The sequence below is a fragment of the Anser cygnoides genome, chromosome 1 (assembly GCF_040182565.1).
Source record: "Anser cygnoides isolate HZ-2024a breed goose chromosome 1, Taihu_goose_T2T_genome, whole genome shotgun sequence".
Classification (NCBI taxonomy): domain Eukaryota; kingdom Metazoa; phylum Chordata; class Aves; order Anseriformes; family Anatidae; genus Anser; species Anser cygnoides.
In genome coordinates, this window is record NC_089873.1 from 116,047,881 (window position 1) to 116,070,089 (window position 22,209).

The 22,209-nt window shown below is 43.8% G+C and overlaps 1 protein-coding gene across 1 annotated transcript; it reads right to left on the reverse strand.

The window, feature by feature from the left end:
- Positions 1-15,111: 15,111 nt before the first annotated feature.
- PSMG1 (proteasome assembly chaperone 1) lies at positions 15,112-22,125 on the reverse strand. The gene is made up of 7 exons (XM_048071402.2): positions 21,916-22,125; positions 21,714-21,823; positions 19,935-20,086; positions 19,482-19,544; positions 17,276-17,474; positions 16,289-16,425; positions 15,112-15,299 (listed from the first exon to the last, which is right to left on the reverse strand). Exons 1-7 carry the CDS (start codon positions 22,092-22,094, stop codon positions 15,225-15,227), a joined length of 915 nt encoding a protein of 304 aa, XP_047927359.2. The 5' UTR covers positions 22,095-22,125; the 3' UTR covers positions 15,112-15,224.
- Positions 22,126-22,209: the final 84 nt, after the last annotated feature.

Consider the following 22,209-nt stretch of genomic DNA (forward strand, 5'->3'; position numbering starts at 1 on the left):
CACAGGCCCCTGACACAGGGTAGGCCACACTTGCGCCCACCCCAGAGCCTCATGGTGGTGGCACCTGTGGCACTGTCCTCCTTCATCCCTCCCTGAGGGGACAGGGCACTTCGGGAAAAGGAGTTTTGGGGTCCAGACGCGCTGCTTTCCCCATGGTCCTCACAACGTGCTCAATGGCATTTTGTGTCACCCAGCACCAGCGTGGCCAAAGGCCCGCGGGAAACGGCGGAAGCCATTTTCACTGGAGTGTTACTACTCCATCAGCATGGGTCTGCACACAGGCCTCGTGCTGCCCCGCGCCTTCCTTCCAGGCTTTCTCTGTCGGTCGGGCTTTCCTGCCATGTGGCACTGCTTTGATGCCTGTGAGCCCGGCTTTCCTCTGCAGGCAGAGGTCACACAGAGTGCTTTTTCAAAGCATCCTCCACGCCAGCCCCCTGACAATGACAAATCTTGGTTTATTGCCTCTCCCAAGGCCTCACAGTGCTTCCTAACAGACATCCTAGCGGTATTCTCACATCCATCACTCTTGAAGCCAGATGTAAAGCAACCACGGAAAGCTGTACACAGCCATCAAACCATATGAACGGTTTTATAACTACTGGCAACCCACCGCATATTAAATATTGGATTAACATTCAGCAGCTCTGCTGGTGCTTCCTGCACTTTGGCAGCGCACTCTCCCTGGTTTGTCACACACTCACAGAGTGACCTAAAACTCATTTTAGGAAAAAATCGCCAAATGGAGGTATTCCTTCTGCTGTGCCAGACCTGCACCCTGCAGCCAGAAGGGAGGGGGATAATGCCGTAAGGCCCTGGGCAGGGGATAGGGATGCTGATGCTTTTTACACCCAGGTGCTGGCTGCACCATGCATGGTGCTAAAAATGCTAACACATGATGAACACATGATGCCAAAAGACCCCTGGGCAGGGGTGGCCACTGCCCTTAAAACACCATTTTAAGAAAGGCAACCTAGTGAGTTTGCTTACACTGCAAGGCTCAGCCCCAGAGGACTGCAGCGTGTTTCCAACACATCCAACTAATTGCAGTTTACATTCGTTTCACTCTGTATTAGCGGTGCTCTGCTTTCCAGGAAAACCAATTTCATCCGCAGCGCTGGCTGGCCACTGCTTGCTGCGTGAAACCGGAGCGGCTCTTTTCCCCGAAAGGGTAACAGCCAGCGGAAAATGTGTGGCGTGTCACCCCGAGCACTGCTACATGCCGAAAATAGTCGGGGCTTCCTCCGCCCCGCGCAGCCTGGAAATAAAACATATGGAGTTAGCACGGCCGCTGATTGGATTTTGATTGTCCTGAAACGCTGCCAAGTTTAAAGTGGAGAGTGCGGCCTGAAAGGAAATACAGTAGACACTAGACAATTTATTTGTTTCTGAGCAGGGACCTGGCTGACAGGCTGCGTCGAAGGTGGCTAACAAGAGCAACATGTTCCCATATGGAAACCATATGGGGAAATCAGCCAGGATCTGGAAACATGGCACAACGTGTGTACCGTGGCAAGGGAAAAAAGCGGCGCGCTGTAAAATCGGTGCCAATCACAACAGCAAATTGCTGATGGATAGTGCTGATAAATAACTGAAATAGTTAACATGCCGGCAGGTTTCAGACAGAGCACTCTCAAGGCTGTTAAGGGGAAACGCAAACACGAGATGGACTCGAAAAAGCAGCGGCGTGATGGCTGGCATTACCAGTGGGATGCGTTCACCGCGTTCTCCCGGCTTGGCATCGCTGCTAGCCCCGCAAAAATGAGAACCTCCACAACTCTGGAACATGAAGCCAGCTGAAAGGGCAAATATTTAGATGTAGTGAGAAAGAGTACTGAGCTCCGGGGTGCTATGGGGTGCTGGGAGAGACGGGGCCGAGAGGAAAGGGGCCGAGGGCTGGCAGCGGCTGGCCGGAGCCTTGCGCTGGGCGACGTCGCCCTCCCGCGGCTGGGAAGCGCTTGGAAGCCTTCATTAAAAGGCACCTGTGCAAGGGAGAAGTGGTCTGGACTTAAATAAATTCAATTGTAAAACCCACTAAAAACAACAACAACAAAAAGAAAACACTAAAAATGAATACTTATACTCTAAATAAATGAAACTTTTCGGTCATTAAAAGTCCCTTTTTGAATATTTTTTTCTTTTCACCTTGTCGAGACAGCTGAGTTTTTTCGTGCTTTTTATAGACCCCAAAACACTCACTAGTCCAAGGTTAGTTTGGTTCAGTCACTAAAGCAGAAAATAAGAAATACTCACACAGTTTTAACTCCGCGTGGAGCGGGAGAAGGAAATAGCTGCAGAACCCTGGTCAATCCAGCAAGCCACTGAGGTCACATTTTGTGCTGCTAACGAGTTGCTGAAATGCTTCCAGGACAGTAGTATTTCGTACAAAAACAGTAACCAGAGCATTAAAGCACATTACTATATATATAGGTTACACTACCCTCGTCTTTCAAGAAGGAGACACGCCGTTTTCCCATCTCATGAGTTACTAACTGACTTTTTATTTCTAAAATTTATGATTTTAAAGATATATGGAACAGATTTTTTAAAACTTTCTGTGGAAAAGGTATTAGCTTTTCCACATTAACTTGAAGATTTACAGCTTTCCTTTTCACGGGTGACAGTTTAGGAACTGTTTCACTGGTTCTGTATATTGTTACATATTCAGTTGATGTCTTCAGTAATATTAAGACCAAAGCAGTGATTTTGTGTTTATTAAACTCATATACGATTTACACACAAGGAAGCTGGTCCAAAGCACACAGAAATCAACAGCATTTATGGTGACTCTGAGAAAAACCCTTGCAGAAAAATATCTTTTGTTACAGTTTTGCTTAGCATCAAACAACCCTTTCACTCTTTCTGAAAGATCCTTGTAGGAAGATTCCTGGAATAACATTTCTGGTGATTTGTCTTGGTTATGCTGGGTCCTCCAGGAATGCCTGCAACATATATTTCTATAGGAAATTCTGCAAACTGCTTTAACCAGACCCCGAGCCCAGGCTGCCCCAGCACGCAGCTTGTGCTACATCCCAGGCCTCTCAGATACCTTTATAAACAGGTGGTTCGTGCTGCAAGGAGGGAGGACTGGGGGCAGCACGGGCCCCCAGCTGGAATATGTAGCGGCTGACCTCTAATTTTAGCTTTAAAAATAATTAAAAAAAAAAAAAGTGAGGGAATAGGGGCAGGTCTTTAAAATCAAACCTTGAAGATGTCAGCACCTTAGCACTATCAGCACTGGGAAGTCTGAATTACCCCAGTATTCTCTTGGCCTGGAAGAGACATTCCCAATTTTTTTGTCACCCAAAAATACTTCATCGTATCAGCAGTCTCTGTGCACTGCAGCGTTCTCAGCAGCACCAGCTTATCTGCTGGTAACCAGAGCTGCAGGCTCCTACTCTTCTTGCCTTTCCCAGTGCTCATTCTAGGGGCAGACACTACTGGAAATATGAAGTCCTTAACACCAGAGATGTACTCTTGATGAACTTTGGGCCCAGATATTTGGGTCCAAGACTGGATATACAGATGCCTTGTATGGCCTGTTCAGAGGACGGAGCACAAGCACCAAATCCAACACGTTCAGAAAACATCAAAGGTACCACACACACGCACACCCTATTTCAAGCCTGTTGCTTTCTGAGCACCTTGGATTTGCTGCTCCTGGCCTGCACAGGTGGTTGACACAAGCTCAGTGAATGTATCCAGAATTTCTGGATACCCAGAACAAATGCACAAACTCTTCCAATTCTGACTGAACATATTTTAGAGTGGGGAGGAGAGATTTTTTTTTTCTTTAAAATTATGTGTGAGTGCGTTGCTTAGCTGGGATTCTGCAGATGAAGGGAGTGGGTTTTGCACAGCAGTGACTTGAAGTGCATGAGTGCATACACATTCACATGCCATTAGTGCTCCCATTTGTCAGACCCTAACAGACATCTTTAATGCTAAACTACGTAGCCAAGACATCAAAGCAGACAATTTTGTTGGTGATGATCTACCTGGTTAAATAAACCAGCCTTCAAAAGAAGAGTAACACATATTTTATTCAAAAGATCCAAAGCTGTAAGTGTCAAAAGGCCTCTGAATATAATCTCAACAATTGTAAATTAATACCTACATGGCAAAAATGCATACATAAACATGCAAATCCATATATATATGTGTATGTTCACATTCAGCGTGATTTGGGACAAAACCAACAAATATTGAGGTGGGTTTTAGCTTATTTCAGGATAATGCAGAAGTTACCACACATTTCACCATCACCTAGTACACAACACAGCAACAAAGATGAATGTTTATTTCAATCATGCAAAAGTTTTGTTTTGTTTTAATGATAGGACAGGAGAAGTCTGCCCCATCCCGGTCTCCAGCTGCAAGCATTTTTTGCCTGTGTAACACCCATACTCCATGAGCAGAAAGGTCACATGAAGGTAGAAACCACATGTCCTGCAGGAAAAGCCAACTAGACTTATTGTTATGAGATCCAGCAGCAGTGGCACTCATACTTTCAGTCCTCAAGTCAGATTTTCATTGGCCATCCATGATCACCCCTGTCAGCACATTTCACTGACTGGTGTTCTTATTTTCTTTCTCAAGTCAGAAGATGTAGCAGAACCATGAGTTTTAATGAAACAACAGCCTCTGGAGTATTCCACTCTTCTCTTTAAGCAAAACACATCAATTCTGTCCAAAGACATTGGCACCTGACTTGCACTTTCTCACCTTGGATAAGTTCATTGAGATTCAAGCAGGTGAGACAATACAGATACCAAAAGTTATGACCAAATCATCTTTGGATAAATAAGGGTAAAACCGAATTCCCTGAAACCAGTTGACCCTTGAAGATTGGGTCCTTTTTCCTACTCCTAATCTTAAACTGAGAGCCACAATGTTTCTGTGACTGTACCGCACTTTCCTACTGCAGGAAATAGTGGCAACAGGCTCCAAGTGGCAGGGATGGCACTGTGCGGGTGAGGAGCCCTGGCACAGGCTGCCCAGAGAGCTGTGGGGGCTCCTCCTTGGGGATCTCCAAAAGCCGCCTGGGCACGGCCCTGGGCAGCCTGCTCTGGGTGGCCCTGCTTGGGCAGGGCTTGGAGCAGGTGGCCTCCAGGGGTCCCTTCCCACCTCAGCACTTCTGTGATTCTGTGCCCTACCATCTGCTGGCCATCTAACATATTATCTTCGCATTTAATAGCCTTTGATCAACTTTTTTCTTTCAAGAGTTTGCCAAGTCATTCAGCAAACGGCTCGAATCTTCTGGCCTCTGCACCTTGCCCCCTCTAAGCAGAGCTGCCTCACCTGCGGGCCAGGAGGAGCTGCTGCTCCATCCCCCATCACCGCTGCCAGCACAAATAAAGGCAGGAGCACCAGGAGAAAGGCTGAGAGTCTTCCTGCAGAGCACGGGGGCCTAGAAGCTGTCCCTGCAGGAGGCTGGGCAGTGTTCAAAATGCAAGGAGAGGACAGGAGGAGGATGGCAGAGAAGCATGGGCAGGCGGGAGGAGGCAAGGGAGACAACTGGAGAGGGGCAACAGAAGAGTGGGGTGAGTGCATAAAGCAGTATTTATCCCAAGCTGAAGAAGCCAGAGGTGACATTTCCTATGAGAGTGGCTGAAGGAGTGAGTAGGGTCTTGCCCTTTGTTTATTGCTGGCTTAGAGACATCCACTGATTTTCCTGAAGTCCCAGCTCTTAGGCATGTGCGACTTCATCAGAACCTTAATTTTCATCACAGGGAAAGAAAGAAAAAAGTCTAGCCCTCATAGTTATAGGATAAACTCAAAACCTCGGGAGACAAATTAAAGAAAAAAAAAAAAGTATTCATATTTTAGAAGTGACGTGGTGTCTGAAGCAGATGCGCAGCTCACACGCTTGGAGCTAGCTGCATCAAATGAGACTGTGTATGCATTTGCTTGTAAACAACATCTTTATCCTTGAAAGCAGCACTTAACTTTGCTTCTAAAGAGACTTGTTAGACAGCCACATAGTACTGTAATGTTTGCCTCTTGCCAGCAACTTTTTCATTTCTGGCTCTCAAGCTCTGACCAAATGAGTAATTTTTCAATCATCAGAGAATAGGCTCGACAGTTAAGATTTATTGCCCCATAATTACGTCTTTAAGGTCAAAAAGTTTAAGTGTAATAATAATAATAATAATAATAATAATAATAAAACCTGGGCCAGAAAATAGCAGCTGAGAATGCTGCTGGAACAATATATATATATATATATATATACACAAAAAAAAAAAAACACTTTTTATCTTTTATACACTCAAATAATTTTGTCCAACTGCAGTAACGACTGAAACTTTTTTTCTCCTCATTTTGAACACACCTCTAAAACAAACCACAACAATGGACAAAGCTTCCTGCACCCACTTCCTGCTAGGAACCATTCTAATTCTTTGAAATAAATATGTTTTGGGTTATTTTTGTAAGGGCAATGTTTAATATCAGTCCCCCAGTGTGTAAATGTGTAGAATACACCAAAGATTTAACATCTGCTGCAAATAATTATACAGAGGATCTCAAGTCCTCTATTTTAAGATTATTAGGATATTGTACAGGTGGCCAAATTATTAAAATATGGTTTAAATTCACCACGCATTAATTTTCATAACACGCGTTGGGTCCTGAAGCCTGGAAGCCACATGTCAGCACCAGAAAAGGCAAGGCTGGCTTGCTGCTGTTCCAACTTGAAAGGCCTCTTTCTGGATGTCGCAGTGTCCCGGCTTAGGCCGCGGGCTGCTCTGCAGGAGCCCTGGGCTGCAGCCCCAGGCAGAGGTGACACAGGGAGCTAAGGCAGAAGGCTTTCCTCTCAGACAACTGACTGTTTCGGTGAGCATTGCTTTCTCTGGCCCCTGCTGATTAAGTCAAGACCTTTACCAGCTGACCTGAATTTTAGGGTCCGACTTGAGGTGCACGCAGCAAGGGTAACGCAGGATGAAAACACCACAGCCAAAAAAAACGCTTTTGATCCTGCTCACAAAGCACTATAAAGGACTGAAAACTAAATAAATGTGATGTTATAGCATCCTACTTACTCTTATGGAGCAAGACTTGTTATTTATTTCCATTACAAATGAGCTGCTTCCCAGTGGATGAAGAGGAGCTTCTTGCCTGCTGCCGAGACACAGCACAGAGCTCTGGGGACATCGCTGGAGAGTTTGGCTCCCATCTGTGAGGAAGTACGTGATTCACACCGGCACACGCAACGTGAAACCCACTTTTGCAGCCTGTGGTTTTACTGGGCTGCTCTGAAGACCACAGAAAATTTTTAGCACGGGAACTTTTGCACCTTCTTTGGGGGAAGCACTGGCTGTTCTGCTGCCAGGAGAAGACGCCCTCTGCCCCACGGTGCAGCAGTACATGCCATTACCCGCAGCACCGACTGAGCTGCCCGGGTCTGAGACCCCAGCCAGAACAGCTCCTGTTTTATTTCCTAGGAGCAGGCAGGTGTCTTTGTGCCTCCAGGTGATCCCTTCGAAGGCAGGATGTGTGACCAGGAGAAGGAGCTGGGATGGTGCTCGGTGCTCATGTGCTCTGAGCAACCCTGCCATGAGCCCTTCCATTCAAACAAGAGGTTTTGTGTTCCAGCAGCATAGTGGGTTTACGTGGCAAGGTTTTGGTAGCAGGGGGCCATAGGGGTGGCTTCTGTGAGAAGAATCCAGAAGCTGCCCCATGTTAGACAAGGGGCCTGCTGCTGGCCAGAGCTGAGCCAATAAGTGATATTGTTTGCGCCTCTGTGAGAGCATATTTAAGACAGGGAAAAAAAAAAACGCTGTGCCACACAGCAGCTGGGAGAGTGAGAGGAGTGAGGAACAGCCTTGCAGGCACCAAGGTCAGTGAAGAAGGAGTGGGAGAGGTGCTCCAGGCGCCGGAGCCGGAGCCTAAGCCTGCGGCCTGTGGAGAGGCCCCCGGTGGAGCAGGCTGTCCCCCTGCAGCCTGTGGGTCCCACACGGAGCAGATCTCCACGCTGCAGCCCGTGGAGGAGCCCCCGGTGGAGCAGGTGGATGTGGCCTGGAGGAGGCTGCGGCCCATGGAGAGCCCCCGCAGGAGCAGGCCCCGGGCCGGAGCTGCAGCCCGTGGAGAGGAGCCCACGCAGGAGCAGGGGTCTGGGGGGAGCTGCCGCCCGTGGGGGTCCCGTGCTGGAGCAGTTTGCTCCTGAGGGATGGACCCCGTGGTATAGACCCCTGTTGGAGCAGTTCTTGAAGAGCTGCTGCCTGTGGGCAGCCCCCCCGCGAATCAGTTCAGGAAGGACGACATCCTGTGGGAGGGACCTCTCGTGGAGCAGGGTCAGAGAGTGACCGTGAAGGAGTGGCGGAGATGAAGCGTTAGAGACTGACCACAGCCCCCATTCCCCGATCCCCTGCACTGCTTGGGGGGAGGAGGTAGGAAAGGGTGGATGGGGGGGAAGGTGCTTTTGGTTTCTTTCCTTTGTTTCTCGCTTCTCTAGCTTGTTAGTAGTAGGCAATAAATCTTACTGTCTCCCTATGCTGAGTCTGTTTTGCCCATCACAATAATTACTGCGCAATCTCCCTGTCCTTATCTCAACCCTTGAGCCCTTTTCATCGTATTTTCTCCCCCTTCCTCTTAGAGGAGGGGCAGTGAGAGCAGTTGTGGTGTAGCTCGTCCACCCACCCGAGTAAAACCACCACAAGCAGGTGTTATACTCTGAATATATTTAGGTAACCACATCAAGGACCAGACTCTTACTACCTGACGGTGAATAACATCAGGCATGGCTGAGGCCGAATCAGAACTGAGCCAAAAAAAATCAGAAATAAACCCGCACAAAATCTGTTTTCCAGCACTGACTTCTCCTCAACTTTTTTTTTCTTTTAAATGCAAGTATTCAGCTAATTGAAAAGGTTAATGAAAAACTGAAATTTACATGAGCCTTTGAAAGCAGTATTGCCACAAATGAGTGCCACAGAACTAACTAGCCTGCAGTTTTCATTTCTGACCTTGTAGTCACCTCCACATTGGCATGCTCCAAAAAAGCAAACAATAGGACTATTGTCCAGGAGGACACAAAACAGAGCATTTCCAGTTATAACCAACAAAGTCTTCAATGTCGATTATCCCAGACAAACCCGCACCACCCAAAGTTTCTTTACGTGCCAGGCAGGGTGTCAGCTGGGAGCCGTAGGGATTCATGCTTAATTTTCTTCATTCCTAAGACCTCTGCAACAAGAGTCATAGGAGCAGAAGTCCACGTTCACAAAGATAGAAAATGTGCTTACAGTAATCCATAAGTGTAAGTCTACATATTAAAAACCCAGAGATTGAATTGTTTTGTTAAAATCTACTAAAATTCGATAGTCCTTTTCAATACATTCTCACATGCACCCTCATGCACCTCACAGTGAAATGGCTAAAGTACAAACCATAAGGGAAGTTGCTGAATCGCCTTTTTTTGTATCCACTATTGCAGAGCATCTCTTCACACGTGGCACTGCAAGACCACCTCAAACGTGCTTGTTTCCTGCCACTCTGCAAAAATTACCAAACTGATGGAGCCCCAAGGGGGGCTCTCAGTTCCCACTTCAGGTGAAAGAGTTTGGTACCAGCATTTCCCAAGCACTGCACAAAAAAACTGCTTGCTGCTGACAGTATCCGTAGGGTTCATTGCGGGGGCTCTCCAGGGTTAAAGGATGGAAATAGCCTGACACAGTACTTCACACTTGCTCTCTGTGCTTGTTCTGTACTAAAAATATCTTTTTCAATCCAAATTGGAAGGGAATTAAGCTGAGCAGCACATAGGCCTTCCCTGTGACCTGTCTGAGCTACCCAGGGCCAGCAGGGAACAGCCAACACTCCTTGCCCCCGCTGCTTTCCTATTTCTCAGCAGCCGTCCCAAACCCCAGTTTTATAGGATGATCAGCATGAAGCTTTTTTTCAGCTATGCCATCGCCTTCCTTTTCCATACTGGCTGCCTCTGCTCTCACACAACTGCAGCTCTTCTACCCATAGATGTTTAAGCAAGGCCGTGCACTCACCACTCATCTGTTCGGCTGTGACACTGCTGCACGTAGTGGTGGTGACACTTTTGCCTTCATTCCCCTGACTGTTAATTCTCTACAAAGCAGTAGATGGCTTCAAAGAGCTGGTGGAAAAAATATATGTATTTTTCGGTAGATCATGAAAAAAGGATACGAGTCTGAATCAGACCTAACAGAAGAATTCAAATATCAATCCCAAACACAAGAAATATAGTGCATTTAGCATATGAAAGCATTCTGTAATCCTCTATCAGAGGGGAAGAACCCAAGTTTTTTTCAGGAAATGCCTATGTTTAGAAGCTGCCCTTTGAAGGTATACCACCATTCTTACAAAACACTTGCTGCTTTAAAGCAATTATACAAGCAAGTATATAACCTCCCATATAAAGAATATTTTAAGCATTTTATTATACCATTATTTGAAAGTTTTTTTTTTTTAAAAAAGTAAAACAAAAGAAATTATAGCCTGCCATTCAATCTTTAATTTTCTTTGCACATACACACTGTTTGGGGTCTATGGTTTCCTCCCCTCACTGAAGACATCTCACGACACCCTGCTAAAAAAGTGAAAGCAATGCTTTATGTTTTTATCCTGGCTGGTTAATGGCTTCCCACAGTATTTATTGTATGAAATTCAAGCCATTTTGATCATAAACTATTCTAGGCTATTTATCAACAGCATCTCTGTTTCCTGTAAAGTAAGAAAGTCCGACCTCAAAGCTCTGAGCTAGGCAAAAGTGCCCATTACTGCTAGCAAAGATTTTAGTCTACAATGCTTAAAGACAAAACAAACAAAGAAACAAAAAAAAACACCTAAGGTTGTACAAAATGTTTTTTTTTTTAATCGTTTTCATTACCTGCAACTTTTCAACCATTTCCAAGTTTCACTACAATAATTCTGTTTCTACTTTCAGCATCCTGATCCAGATTTACTCCCACAGCTCATCTTGCGAGCGCTCAGGACGCTGGCAAACCAGGTCCCAGGTACCTCTGCTTGGCCACCCTCAAGAGAGGCAGACACCAGCTGCATGCCAGGCACCATTCATGAGGCTCACCCAGCATTACGCAGGAAACTTGCCTGAAGTGGAGGAAGAAACAAATTCCTCCTCCTTCAGCCTTGCCCATCTTTGACATTGGACCTTTAGAGTACTCACTTGCCTCAGTTATCACTCCCTCCAACATGGAGAAAAAATGAAGCCAAGAGGGAAGGACCCACACAGTGTTTTAGCTGAGCATCGCCCTTTGGTAGAGCAGGTTTACACGGGAAAAAAGTGCTTAACTTTGTAATTAAAGACACAAATGTCTTTGGGCATTGGGACACGTGTGATATGGTTTAGTGGGGGACTTGTTAGTGTTAGGTCAGAGGTTGGACTAGGTGATCTTGGAGGTCTTTTCCAACCTAAATGATTCTGTGATCGGGGCTGAACAAGAGTTTGCACAGGCAACCTTCCAGAATTTTTCTGTATTTTGCCTCCTCCACTACCCCCAACAAGGTTCAGGAGCACGTTAAAGGACAGGAGACAGGCAGGCACTGAAAGCAGCCCTCAGAAGGTAAGCACCAAGAGCACTGCCTTAGTGCCACTAAAGGCTTGGGCTCATTTCTACTGATGAGCCACATGAAGGAGAACTTGTACACTATGTCAAATGAAAAAAGAATAATGAGATAGAGAAAAGGTCAAGGAGAGCACAATTTTTTCATGCTGCACTTTCAGAAGACTGCAGGCATTTCATTACTGGAGAGCCACTGCACTGTGCTTTCATTTTCCTTTTTTTTTTTGGTGTGGTGATGTAGAGTAATAACTGTATTGCTACTTTGGGCTTTCAAGTATGGAGGTTTCATAATATATTTGAATAAAATCCAGATTTCTTGTATTAAAGTCTACATTCTGTGTGTGTCTGTACAGTCCTGTACTCTCCATCTGTGCTCTGAACTGCACAGACACCAAGGAGTTACCGCCAAGAGCAAGGAGCCTCACTAAATATCCCTGCAACTCCAAGACTCATGAATTAAGTCTGGCACATCACCTTTGTGTCAGACAGAGCCTTCGAGGAAATAAAGAACATTTCTGTCTACCAAACATATTTGCAGCGTGATAAAGCAGACCAGACTTGAGAAAAGGCTGCGACCTTTGCTTGGAAGACAACATTCATCAGCAGAAGAGAGGCTGAAGTTTACCTGAAAAAATATTGTCAGCAAGTGGCTTAGATGACGTGAAAAGTGGAAAAAGAAAACTCTTCCAGTCTAACAGTTTGCCCTATCTAATTTGATCACTTGCATTTAGCTCAATGCCCTAAGGAAACAAGTCTTCGGCAGTCACATTTCAGACTTGCAGGCAAGAATCCACAAGTCACTTCTTCGCCCAAAGCTTCTGAAGCCATCAGCAGCATTTGATAAATGAGTTTAATGTTCATACATTCTTGCGTACATTACAAAAGCCAGTACCTGTTATAAACAACAAAAACTTATTGCAGGCTCTTATTTTACCAGAAAATATATTCAAATATGAGAAAAATTTTAGTCATTACTCACACCTTAGGAGATACTTGAACCACTAGCTCTGATGCTTCTAGGTGACTCAAGGGGGAAAAACTGAGCTACTTCATACATATGGAAAAAAATAGCATTTTTTAATCAAAATATCTTCTTGCATTGCCCTATACTACTTATCGTGTACCAGAAAAGGTTTCAAATTCGCAGTGCAATCCAGTCCGCACAGATAAGGGACCACTATTACTTAGCGTCTTTGTTGTCTATGTGGACACTGGGATTAATTGCAGCCCTGGAGGTGCTCAAGGCCAGGCTGGATGGGGCTTTGGGCAGCCTGGTCTGGTGGGAGGTGTCCCTGCCCACGGGAGGGGGCTGGAACCAGGTGGGCTTTAATGGCCGATTCCAACTCCAATTGTTCTATGATTCTAAGGGAGAGAGAGTGACTTACCATACGGCGTGCACGTGCCCAGACCAACAGATTCACACCAGAGAGAACTACCCCTGCACAACGCTTGACCTCACCTGCAAGGTCATTCACAGAAACAAACCTGTATGCAGAGTGAAATCACTAGCCAAAAGGTATCTTAACAGAAAAAGCATCACATCCCAGGTAAACATTCCCGCCTACAGAGAGTGATCACAGCCTTGGGCAGAATGCTCCGAAACTGTAATTATTCTAGCTTCAAAGTATACAAAGTTTTCAGTCTTTTAATTGTCAAACTGCTAGAGTTTTGTTTGCCACTTCTATTCAAGATGTTCAAGTGTTCTCACATCTCAGCATAAGCCCCGGTAGTAAAAACTCTATTCTGCTTCAAAGGGTAACATTTTAAAACACTGCAAATTGCATAAAAATATATTTACAGTTCTATAAGAGCCTGCATATTTTTTATTAAAGATTTTTCTTGTTCTGTACTTTATTTTTAATCAAACACCTTCAGAATGCAAGAAAACAGCTCATCCAACATGCAACTCTTTCAGAGCAACACAATTCTCAACTTATGTGTACAAACAGATTTTAATTAAAACGCTGTGCAGAAATGGAGAGAACAGCAGGAACCGTGTCCTGCACTTCATGCTTCAAGAGCTTATTTGAAAGTACAGTACCATTTAAAGCAACAGTTTCTTCATTAACTAGTTATATTAACTGAAGTTGAAATAATGTCGTAAGTAATGATCTTTATATCCATAACAAGAATATCCTACTACAGTGGAAACTGATACAGTGTGCAGTTAAAAGCTTCAAAAAAACAGAATTCATAGTGGGCCTGCTGAAGCCAAGAGTGGACACTCAGTGGACATTGACTTCAGCTTCAGAGGACATTGACTAAGCTGACCATTTTCAAACCAGAAGGGATGACAGCTCCACAAAGGGAACATGCACCGTTCCAAAATTTCCATTGGACATCCAGTGTAAGTCAAAGTTAAATGAAGCAGAGAACTCTGAAGCTGCTACCCGTATTGCCCAAAAGGACAGGCTATGTGCAATTTGAAGATCTCTGTTCAGTGACTACACCAGTGACGCACCTGGTAGCAACAGAAATATTTTCTTAAGCACCACATACTTAAATAAAATGTTGAGTTAAATAGCATTTTCACAAGTCAGAAATACATGCCAATCCTAATAAACATCTTAAATACACTGTTGAAATTGTCAGGAAATTTCAGGGCTTTTGGAACACTTTAGAATTTGAACTTCTACTTTCCTCTGAAAATCACACATTCAGCATAGAAGACTTTGTACACTTCCTACTATTGACAGCAACTAAAATTATTAAAGTCAAAAGATGAAATTTAAAATTTTAAAGTTTGCCCTGGTGAATCCAGATGAAGCAGTTTGCAAGCCCACCACCCAGTTTCACCAGAAGCTCCTGTCTCTGTCAGAGGTCTGGCACAAGGGATTGCCTGCTCCTGCACCTCTACGGCTCCAGCTCAAGGTCTGAAGCTGAAACTGCCAACAAAGGTGAGCCTGCGGCGAGATACTGCAAACAGGAACTGCAGCAGCTGAATGCAGGCACGCACCTCTTCCTGCCAGACTTGTAGGCGGTGTCATCCTCCTAAACTGCAGTGGTGATTTACGCAGTGAATCCAAGTCACAACCCTTCCACATAGGTCAAAAGAGCTCTGTGTTCCCGTCTCTTCTCCTCATCTGTAAAGCAAGCTTGTTGTCCACTAGCAAGTCTTTAAAAGGTATTTACCATACTTTACTTACTGTATTTTGTATCACTACATATAAAGCCTGTATATGCACATGTACATACTTATATATCTTTTTTATATATATATATACACACAATACACGTGTAGAAAGATGCAGAGAACATTTGCTTCACCATAGACAAATCTTTAAAGAGGATATTAAAAAAAACTTGTTTCAAACTGAAGTAGAAAAAAATAGGTGTCCTCATTAGATACAGACAGAATACCTTAACTGCATTTCCTCTTTTGTATATAGGGGATACATTTAGATAAGACAATTCCTTCAGGAAGAGAAAAAATTGCTTTTTATATACCAGGTATCTTTTCTACATAAAATTGCTCCTGAAGAGAGTCTCCCATCCCCTGCAGAAGAAATATACATGTTTGTATTGATGAATTAGAAAGTACCAAAAATGAATTCAGAAGTAAAAATTGAGCAGAATTTATTCTACTTTTAAGGGAAAACTACAATTCCAACATGTCCTCTACAGAAGAAACAGGAGTTTAAAAAAGTGCAGTCTGTGTTGTAAGTGTCCTCTTTAGATATAGATATTATTGTGATTTTCGTTGGTTGTCAGCAACTTCTTCAAACTCTTCGTGCTTTCAGATACATCCTAGGAAAAGGAAGAGATGATCAGCATTAGCTACGTTAATGACAAAAGCAAACCAAACAAAAAAAAAACCCAAGCCCTCACTGTCACCCATGCCAATTTTCAATACCATGAATAACAGTTTGGTTAACATGTTAACTGTAAGCAAAGCTCATGTCTTCTGAATGAAGGTATCCAGAAAACTGCTAAAGGCTCCAAAGGAATTTGCAATTTAACAATGCAATGGGATTCCTCAATTTGCGTTCCCCCTCCCTCGTACAGTGGAGGGCCTGCATTTCTGTTGTTTTCCTCCAAAGCTTAAACATTTACACGCTAGTCTGGTAGACTTACTTAGCAGACCTGTAACTCCAATTCCTGCACTTAAAGCTGAAGTACTTCAGTACCTATAAACCTCTTCTGTCACTGAAATAGAAGTCCAAGTGGCAAAACTGAGGAATGGATTTTGAATCAACTATACTTCAATTAAAAACACTTCAGAAAGCAGCAAGACATCTGCTTTAGTAGGCAGAACGCCACGATTTCGGAGCTGTTTGGTTAGTGCAAAACTGCAAAATCATCTTTATGGATTCAGTCTTGTAAGTCTAGTAAAAAGCTGTAGGTTAAAAATTTCTTAAGCAGCTTTTGTGTATCACAAAAGGCAGTTAGATACAGAGCGAAAACAGAACTATCTTCCATATGCACGTAGAATGTCAGAAAAAGATACATATACTGAGACATTTTGGACACTTCCAAAGGAAGCTGTAGCTTGAATAATCACAAGAAATTACTCCTTGATATACCAATACCACTGCAAGAGCCTGAAAAGTTGCAGCGAGTACTATTCCAGAAATCACTTCCTACATTAAGGAATTCTGTCAGTAAAGCCTGCACCTTTCTGCACAGTACACACGCTCACTCTTACTGGTGGGTCACATCACCAGCCAAATACAAGAAATGACAGACTGAACAAGACAGACCAAATCTCCCATTAATTTTGCAATATGAGATCTTACCTTGACTAAATTCTTCAGGGTCTCAGAAGAAAGCAGAGGCTTGAACGCTTCAATTGTAACCGTGTCCAGTTTGATGACATCAGTGTAACACTGATACAATACTGCAGGAATCTGCCATACTTGACAGTAACTCAGAACTAAATACAAGTGAAAAGAAAACGCGTATTACATTCAGCAGCGAAGAAGCCTTACTTCTAAGTATAAAATCACACTTGATCTTGCCAGAACTTTAAAAGCATGAAAATTTATAAATCAACTACTCAGGATCCTGACTGCTAGAGAAGCCATCCCTCATTCCCCAGTTACACAAGAAAATAAACTAACAAAAAGCAGTAAAATGCAGTTCATCTTTCTTTCTGGTAAATACCTTCACTGGAAATCACGTATTATTAGTAAACAAAAGTAATAGGAGTTTCTGTTAAAACAAAATCAAAGTGCAAATGAGATAAATTTTCTTTTTCTAGAAAAAACATCTGCTTTTAGCTCTTGCAATGCAAATTTTTCCTCGTGATGCTTCCATTAATTTGGTCCTCCATAATGAGTACACAATAGAACTAAATTTAACTTTTTCATGAGGTCAATCAGTAGTATCGAGGAACCTATTTTAACTTTAGAAAGGAGAAAGGAGTTTATAAACCTCAAATTGGACACTACCAGAGGGAAATAACTTACCAGAACATGTTTATTTCACAAGAAACTAAAATACTCCAGAAAACAATATACAGTACACTTCGCATAGTTATGCTGAATAATTTGCTAGTACTGATGTCACGCACATAAGTGGTAAAAGGCATTGCGTGTGTTTTTTAGATCTGTCCTTATTTTATGAGGCAACAAAAGATGTTGAATAGTTAAGAATAAACTTTCAAAAAGATAACTTGCTAGACACTTCATATAATTAACTAAAAATTCTAATTGCAATGGGATGCTCTTCAAAAAAATTTATATATTGCTACCAGCAGCACAATAAATGAGATTGCAAAATACCAGCAGCAGGCAGATCTCGCACTATGTTTGGTTGTTCCAGCAGTGGGCAGCAGACCTGCTCTTTGAATTCTTTCGTCTTTAAGGCTTTCAGAAATGGAGATGGAAGTGTTAAAGTGGATTCCTGAGTTTTATAATCAGCTACAGGACACGTTGAAAGAATGGTTACTTGCAAGCCTTCCTTTCGTATATGGCCAAAAACCTGAAAAAAAATGTTAATACATCAGCCAAATTTATCTGCTCACAGTAACGGTGTAAAAACACAAAGACAAATTTCATTTTCAGTTTAGGTAGCAAACAGCTGCCTTCTGCTCCAGACACTCTCCTCTCCAGGATCGTGCTCAGCAATGAAACCAAGGGGAGTTGGCAGGAGGGCTGCCGCTGCTCAGAGACAGGCTGGGCATTGGTTGGCTGGTGGTGAGCAACTCTGTTGTGTACCACGTGCTTTGTATAGTGTTTTTGTTATTTTTTTTCCTGTTTCTCTCCCCCCCCATCCTATTTGTATCCCATCCTATATGTATCCCCTTTCTTATTAAATTGACCTTATCTGAAGCCATGAGTTCTTGCACTTTTTAACTTTCACTTCCATCCTGCTGCAGAAGAATAAAGGGTGTGAGGAAATGGCTGTATAGCGTTTTGCTGTCTGCCAGATTAAACCACAATGGTTTATTTTGTTGGAAGCACCAGCTAGTACACATTTCTGCAAAACTTCACTTTCTGCGTTCTTACTTCGTCTGTGATCGCTTACTGAGAAAGCACAAGAATGAAAAGATCTGATTCATGCAGACTGTGAGGATGCACAGTTAATGAGAATTTACACAGCATACAGAACAGGCCCATAACTCACACTGAAAGCAAAAGCACAACACTTCAGCTGTATGTTTAAAACTAACAATAACCATAACTTCTAAAAATACACAGTAACATTGGCTCGGTAAAAACTGTTAATTCTTCTGTTCAAAACCACCTATGTTTGTAATAATACATATGCAAACAGCTGCAAAAAACAGCAGCGGAGAAGACAATGAAGCTACAATAATCTTTCTTTTCTTATACCAATTTAAATGAAGGGGAATATAGCAAAACAAAAACGTTTAAGGTCCTAAGGTTTCTAAACTTTGAAGTCAATCACTGACTGCCAAAAGTGAATTAAACTTTTCAGCAAGCCACGGAACAACAAAAAGCTCGTTTTCCACAAACCTCTGCCTGAAATCTCTAAATCACTCAACGAAGTTACCCCAGCTTTTCGTCCTCTTTGCCCTCCCACAATCTCTCTGGCTGTCTCACAGCGGCAGCCTCCTACAGCTCTACCCTGCTCCCAAGGTAATCCTTCTCTGGTGCCAGCTGCCCCAGCTGGCAGGCTGGACAAAGCAGGCACCGCTTAGCTTGGCCTGAGGCCTTGGCAGACACGCTGCTCTGATCTCACACCACAGACCTGCACAACTTCGGCATGATGTAATGGCTTTCGAATCAAAATGCTTGCTCATCGGATCAGTACAGATTCAAAGGAAGGCAGATTAGCAAACAAGCAGCAATACAAAATAAGTCCTTCTTGCCTGAGGCTAAGATGTGACCCAAATTCACACAGAAAATCAACAGCCAGAAAATTCCCCCTGGTTTTATGTTATTAAAATCAATGTGGTGTTGTCTGGGGCGATCTGAACAACCAGCAGCATTCGTGTACTTGAGTTTGTGTACGTGGGGCAGCCCACATAGCAAACAATATATGACAAGAATGGGATAGATACTGCTTTGGAGGCAGCTTCCTTTAGAGTTCCACCTTGTGAACGAAACAGATCACACCCATCAGTAAGGACACTTTCTACCATGAGTTTCACAACATGTTTATCTGGGAACTGTACACATTGTTATTTTTTAGGGAAGAATTCTCCCACAGCTGCAATACAGTTGAAACAAGCCATGGAAAGAGATCGGAAAACAGAAAAGGAACAAAATTGGAACTCTCTAAAAGATGTAACTGCACAGTGAGTTACAGCAGATATAACTGGCAGCACTAAAAAATTAAATCAAAGGATTTGCGAACAGATTTGTTCATTTGTTGAGTACTCAGGAAAGAAAGCCACAGTAGAAAGTTACTTACAATACTGTTGTGTTTAGAAGAGTAGAGAGAAAAGAAGCAAATGCAGTAACTTAAAGACCCCCCAGTCCTAAGATTTCATTGCTCTATAAATTGTTTTGACAATCATACCTTTTCAAGCCACTGGAACTGTTGATCCTCAGCAACATAGCAACTACACTGACACAACAAAACCTGAAGGGAAAAAAAAAAGGTTGTGTGAGCAAATGGTTTAAAGAACATAACAGCTCATGATCGCATATAAAGGTGGTACGACTGCAGCTGACAACTTGTTAAATATTCTTGGGCTTCTTCACCTTTATTTCAACATGAGCTTTTCATTCATAACTGGTATTAAAACATTCAGCCATGCAACGCATCATCTTTGTACTGAACTTCCTCGGACAGAACTTCAGGTGATCTCAGCGAGTGTAACAACCCTTCAAACCTTCTGTGAGTTTAATCCAAATACAGCACCATAATCCTTTGTGCTCAGTTTGCTCCTGGCAGGGTGGGGGTTGCAAGGTGGCTGCTCGCTTTTTCAGAAAGCTAAAATGCAGAAGAATTCACGCATAAGTCACTTACTGTTGGATCTGATATTAATCGATAGAACAGGCAGAAAGAATCTGTTGGGAGGACGTTTGTTGTATTGGATGTTCGACACCATTCATTCCACAGTTTCACAGCTCCAACTACTTCCCAACACGTAGAATCCAGAATAAAAGACGACAGGAAAGCTGCAAAATAAATTCTGTTAATTTATAAAGAATAAAATCTCTGTTCTACAAATAAGTAGCTGAACTAGCTGTATTTCTTTACAACCTCCTCAAATTAAAATGTAATAATAGCGTATTTATTGACCACATCTAGCAAAGATCAAGAACATGAGTAATCTCATTGTACCAAGACTTAAGATAAAGAGCAGTTCTAGATATAGGTAGAGATCCCTAACATCAAAAACATGTACTACTAGGAACTGCATTGCTACAATCAACTTTGATTCTGTTAGCATACAGTAAGAACAAATGCTACTAAATATTTAATGCTATTAATTGTTAAGTATTAAATATTACTAAATATTATTAAATGCTACTCTAACACTTTTTTTGACATTTACCAGATTTCTCAGACAAAACAAACACTGAGCCAGCAAGGCAAAACTATTAGGCTGTCTCTAGGAAGCAGACACATGAGTACCCAAGGCTTTGTGACGAAAGAGATACTAAATCAAAAGATCATAAATCAAATTAGTTCCTGTTAAACATATGGCAGGTCTAAAATATATCTTTATTTTTAAAGGAAAAACCTGAACGACAAATGTATTGAAAACTTAAAAAGAAAACTACAAAAAACTTTATATCTACAGGAAAAGAGCTACTCAGAAGCTCAAGACCATGGTGTGGGGAGGAAGGGGGAAGGGAGAGGTTACCTTAAGACTCTGGACCTAATGAGTAAATAGCCACCTCAAACAGGACATTATGAACAATCGTAGAATTAAAAGGTAAAAAAAAGGACTGATCAAGAAAAAAAAGATGTGCAAAACGATCATTGTTCATTAGTAAAGAAAGAAGGTGAGGAAGAACTAAAGTCAGAAGTATTCACATTTAAGCTAGACTTTGCCAAGGATGTTAAAAAAAATGAAATGGACTTTACAGGAGGACATGGAAAATTTCCAAAATTCGGACAATAAAACCTCAGATATATTCTTATACTCACGTAGGAAGAGTTAATGCACATCCAAAAACTTTAAAAGAAAGTGGTGAGTGAAAGAACATTTGCAATTCTAAGAACGCTAACCAAAATATTTGGTCAGTTCTAAACGATCTGAGGACAGCAGGGATGAAGGCAAGTTCATGTAACTCCAGGCCATCTCATGTGTATATTGAAGTATGGACAGAAACGTTACAGCTTACTGACATGCAGTTTTATAATGTTGATAGTCACCTAACTTGTAAACACCAGACTGCACTGAGCAACCTGTCATCACTGGAAGGAAACTTCCAAATTAACAAACTATCCAGACACCAGACACAAATCAGTTGAAAGATAAAGGGCGCTGTCCCCATTAAGGTCCAGAGAGAAAACAATCTCTGCTTTCTCCCTCTTTACTGAGAAGAGATTGTTTTTCCACGTAAGCTGCTGGAACAAGAACCGTGCTTTATAGGCACAGCCTAACTTCGGCTTTCTCTGGACAGCTCAGCAGCCTCGGGGTTAAACCTGTGCTTCCTAAATGACGGGCTGGACACCCGTGAGGGCTGCAGCACGCAGAGAAAACACCTTCCCCAACTCCTCGCTTTGCGAAGCTCGCACCACACGCCACCCCGTGAGGACCGACCGGCCGGCTTCCCGGCGCGCACCGCCTACCTGCGGCGTTGTGTCCCACGGCGACGACGAACCTGGAGCAGGGCAGGGGCTCCGGGGCGACTCCCGGCGCGGCTTCTCCCGCGGGCAGCGCCCAGCGCACGGCCACCTCCCTGCGACACAGCCGGAGGGGCCCTGCAGCAGCCCGGACACCGCCGCCGCGGACCCCCCCCTTCCTCCCCGCCCAGCCTCCCCTCGCCGCTACCTCTTCTCCTCCACCCTCCTGCGGATCTCCCGGTCCTCGGGCGTCTCCTCCAGGGCCTCCCCCGCCGCCTCCTCCTCGTCGTCGTCCACGCCGGCCCGGGACGGCGCCGCCACCACCTCCCCGAAGAACGTCGCCATGGCCGCCCGCCCCCGGCCTCTCCCCCTCAAGGCCCCGCGCATGCGCGCCGCGCCCGCAGGGCTCCCCTCAGCGCCACCGAGCGGGCGCCCGTTACGGCCGTTAGGGCCGTTACCGCCGTTAGGGCCGTTACCCGCCTCAGCCGCCCCCCCCCCCCAC

Coding starts and splice junctions, on each gene's coding strand:
- PSMG1 (XM_048071402.2), bottom strand. CDS start 22,094: ATGCGCGGGGCCTTGAGGGGGAGAGGCCGGGGGCGGGCGGCCATGGCG. Junction 16,426..17,275: donor GCGAGATCTGCCTGCTGCTG/GTATTTTGCAAT, acceptor ACTTGTATTTAG/TTCTGAGTTACTGTCAAGTA. Junction 15,300..16,288: donor CCCTGAAGAATTTAGTCAAG/GTAAGATCTCAT, acceptor TCCTTTTCCTAG/GATGTATCTGAAAGCACGAA.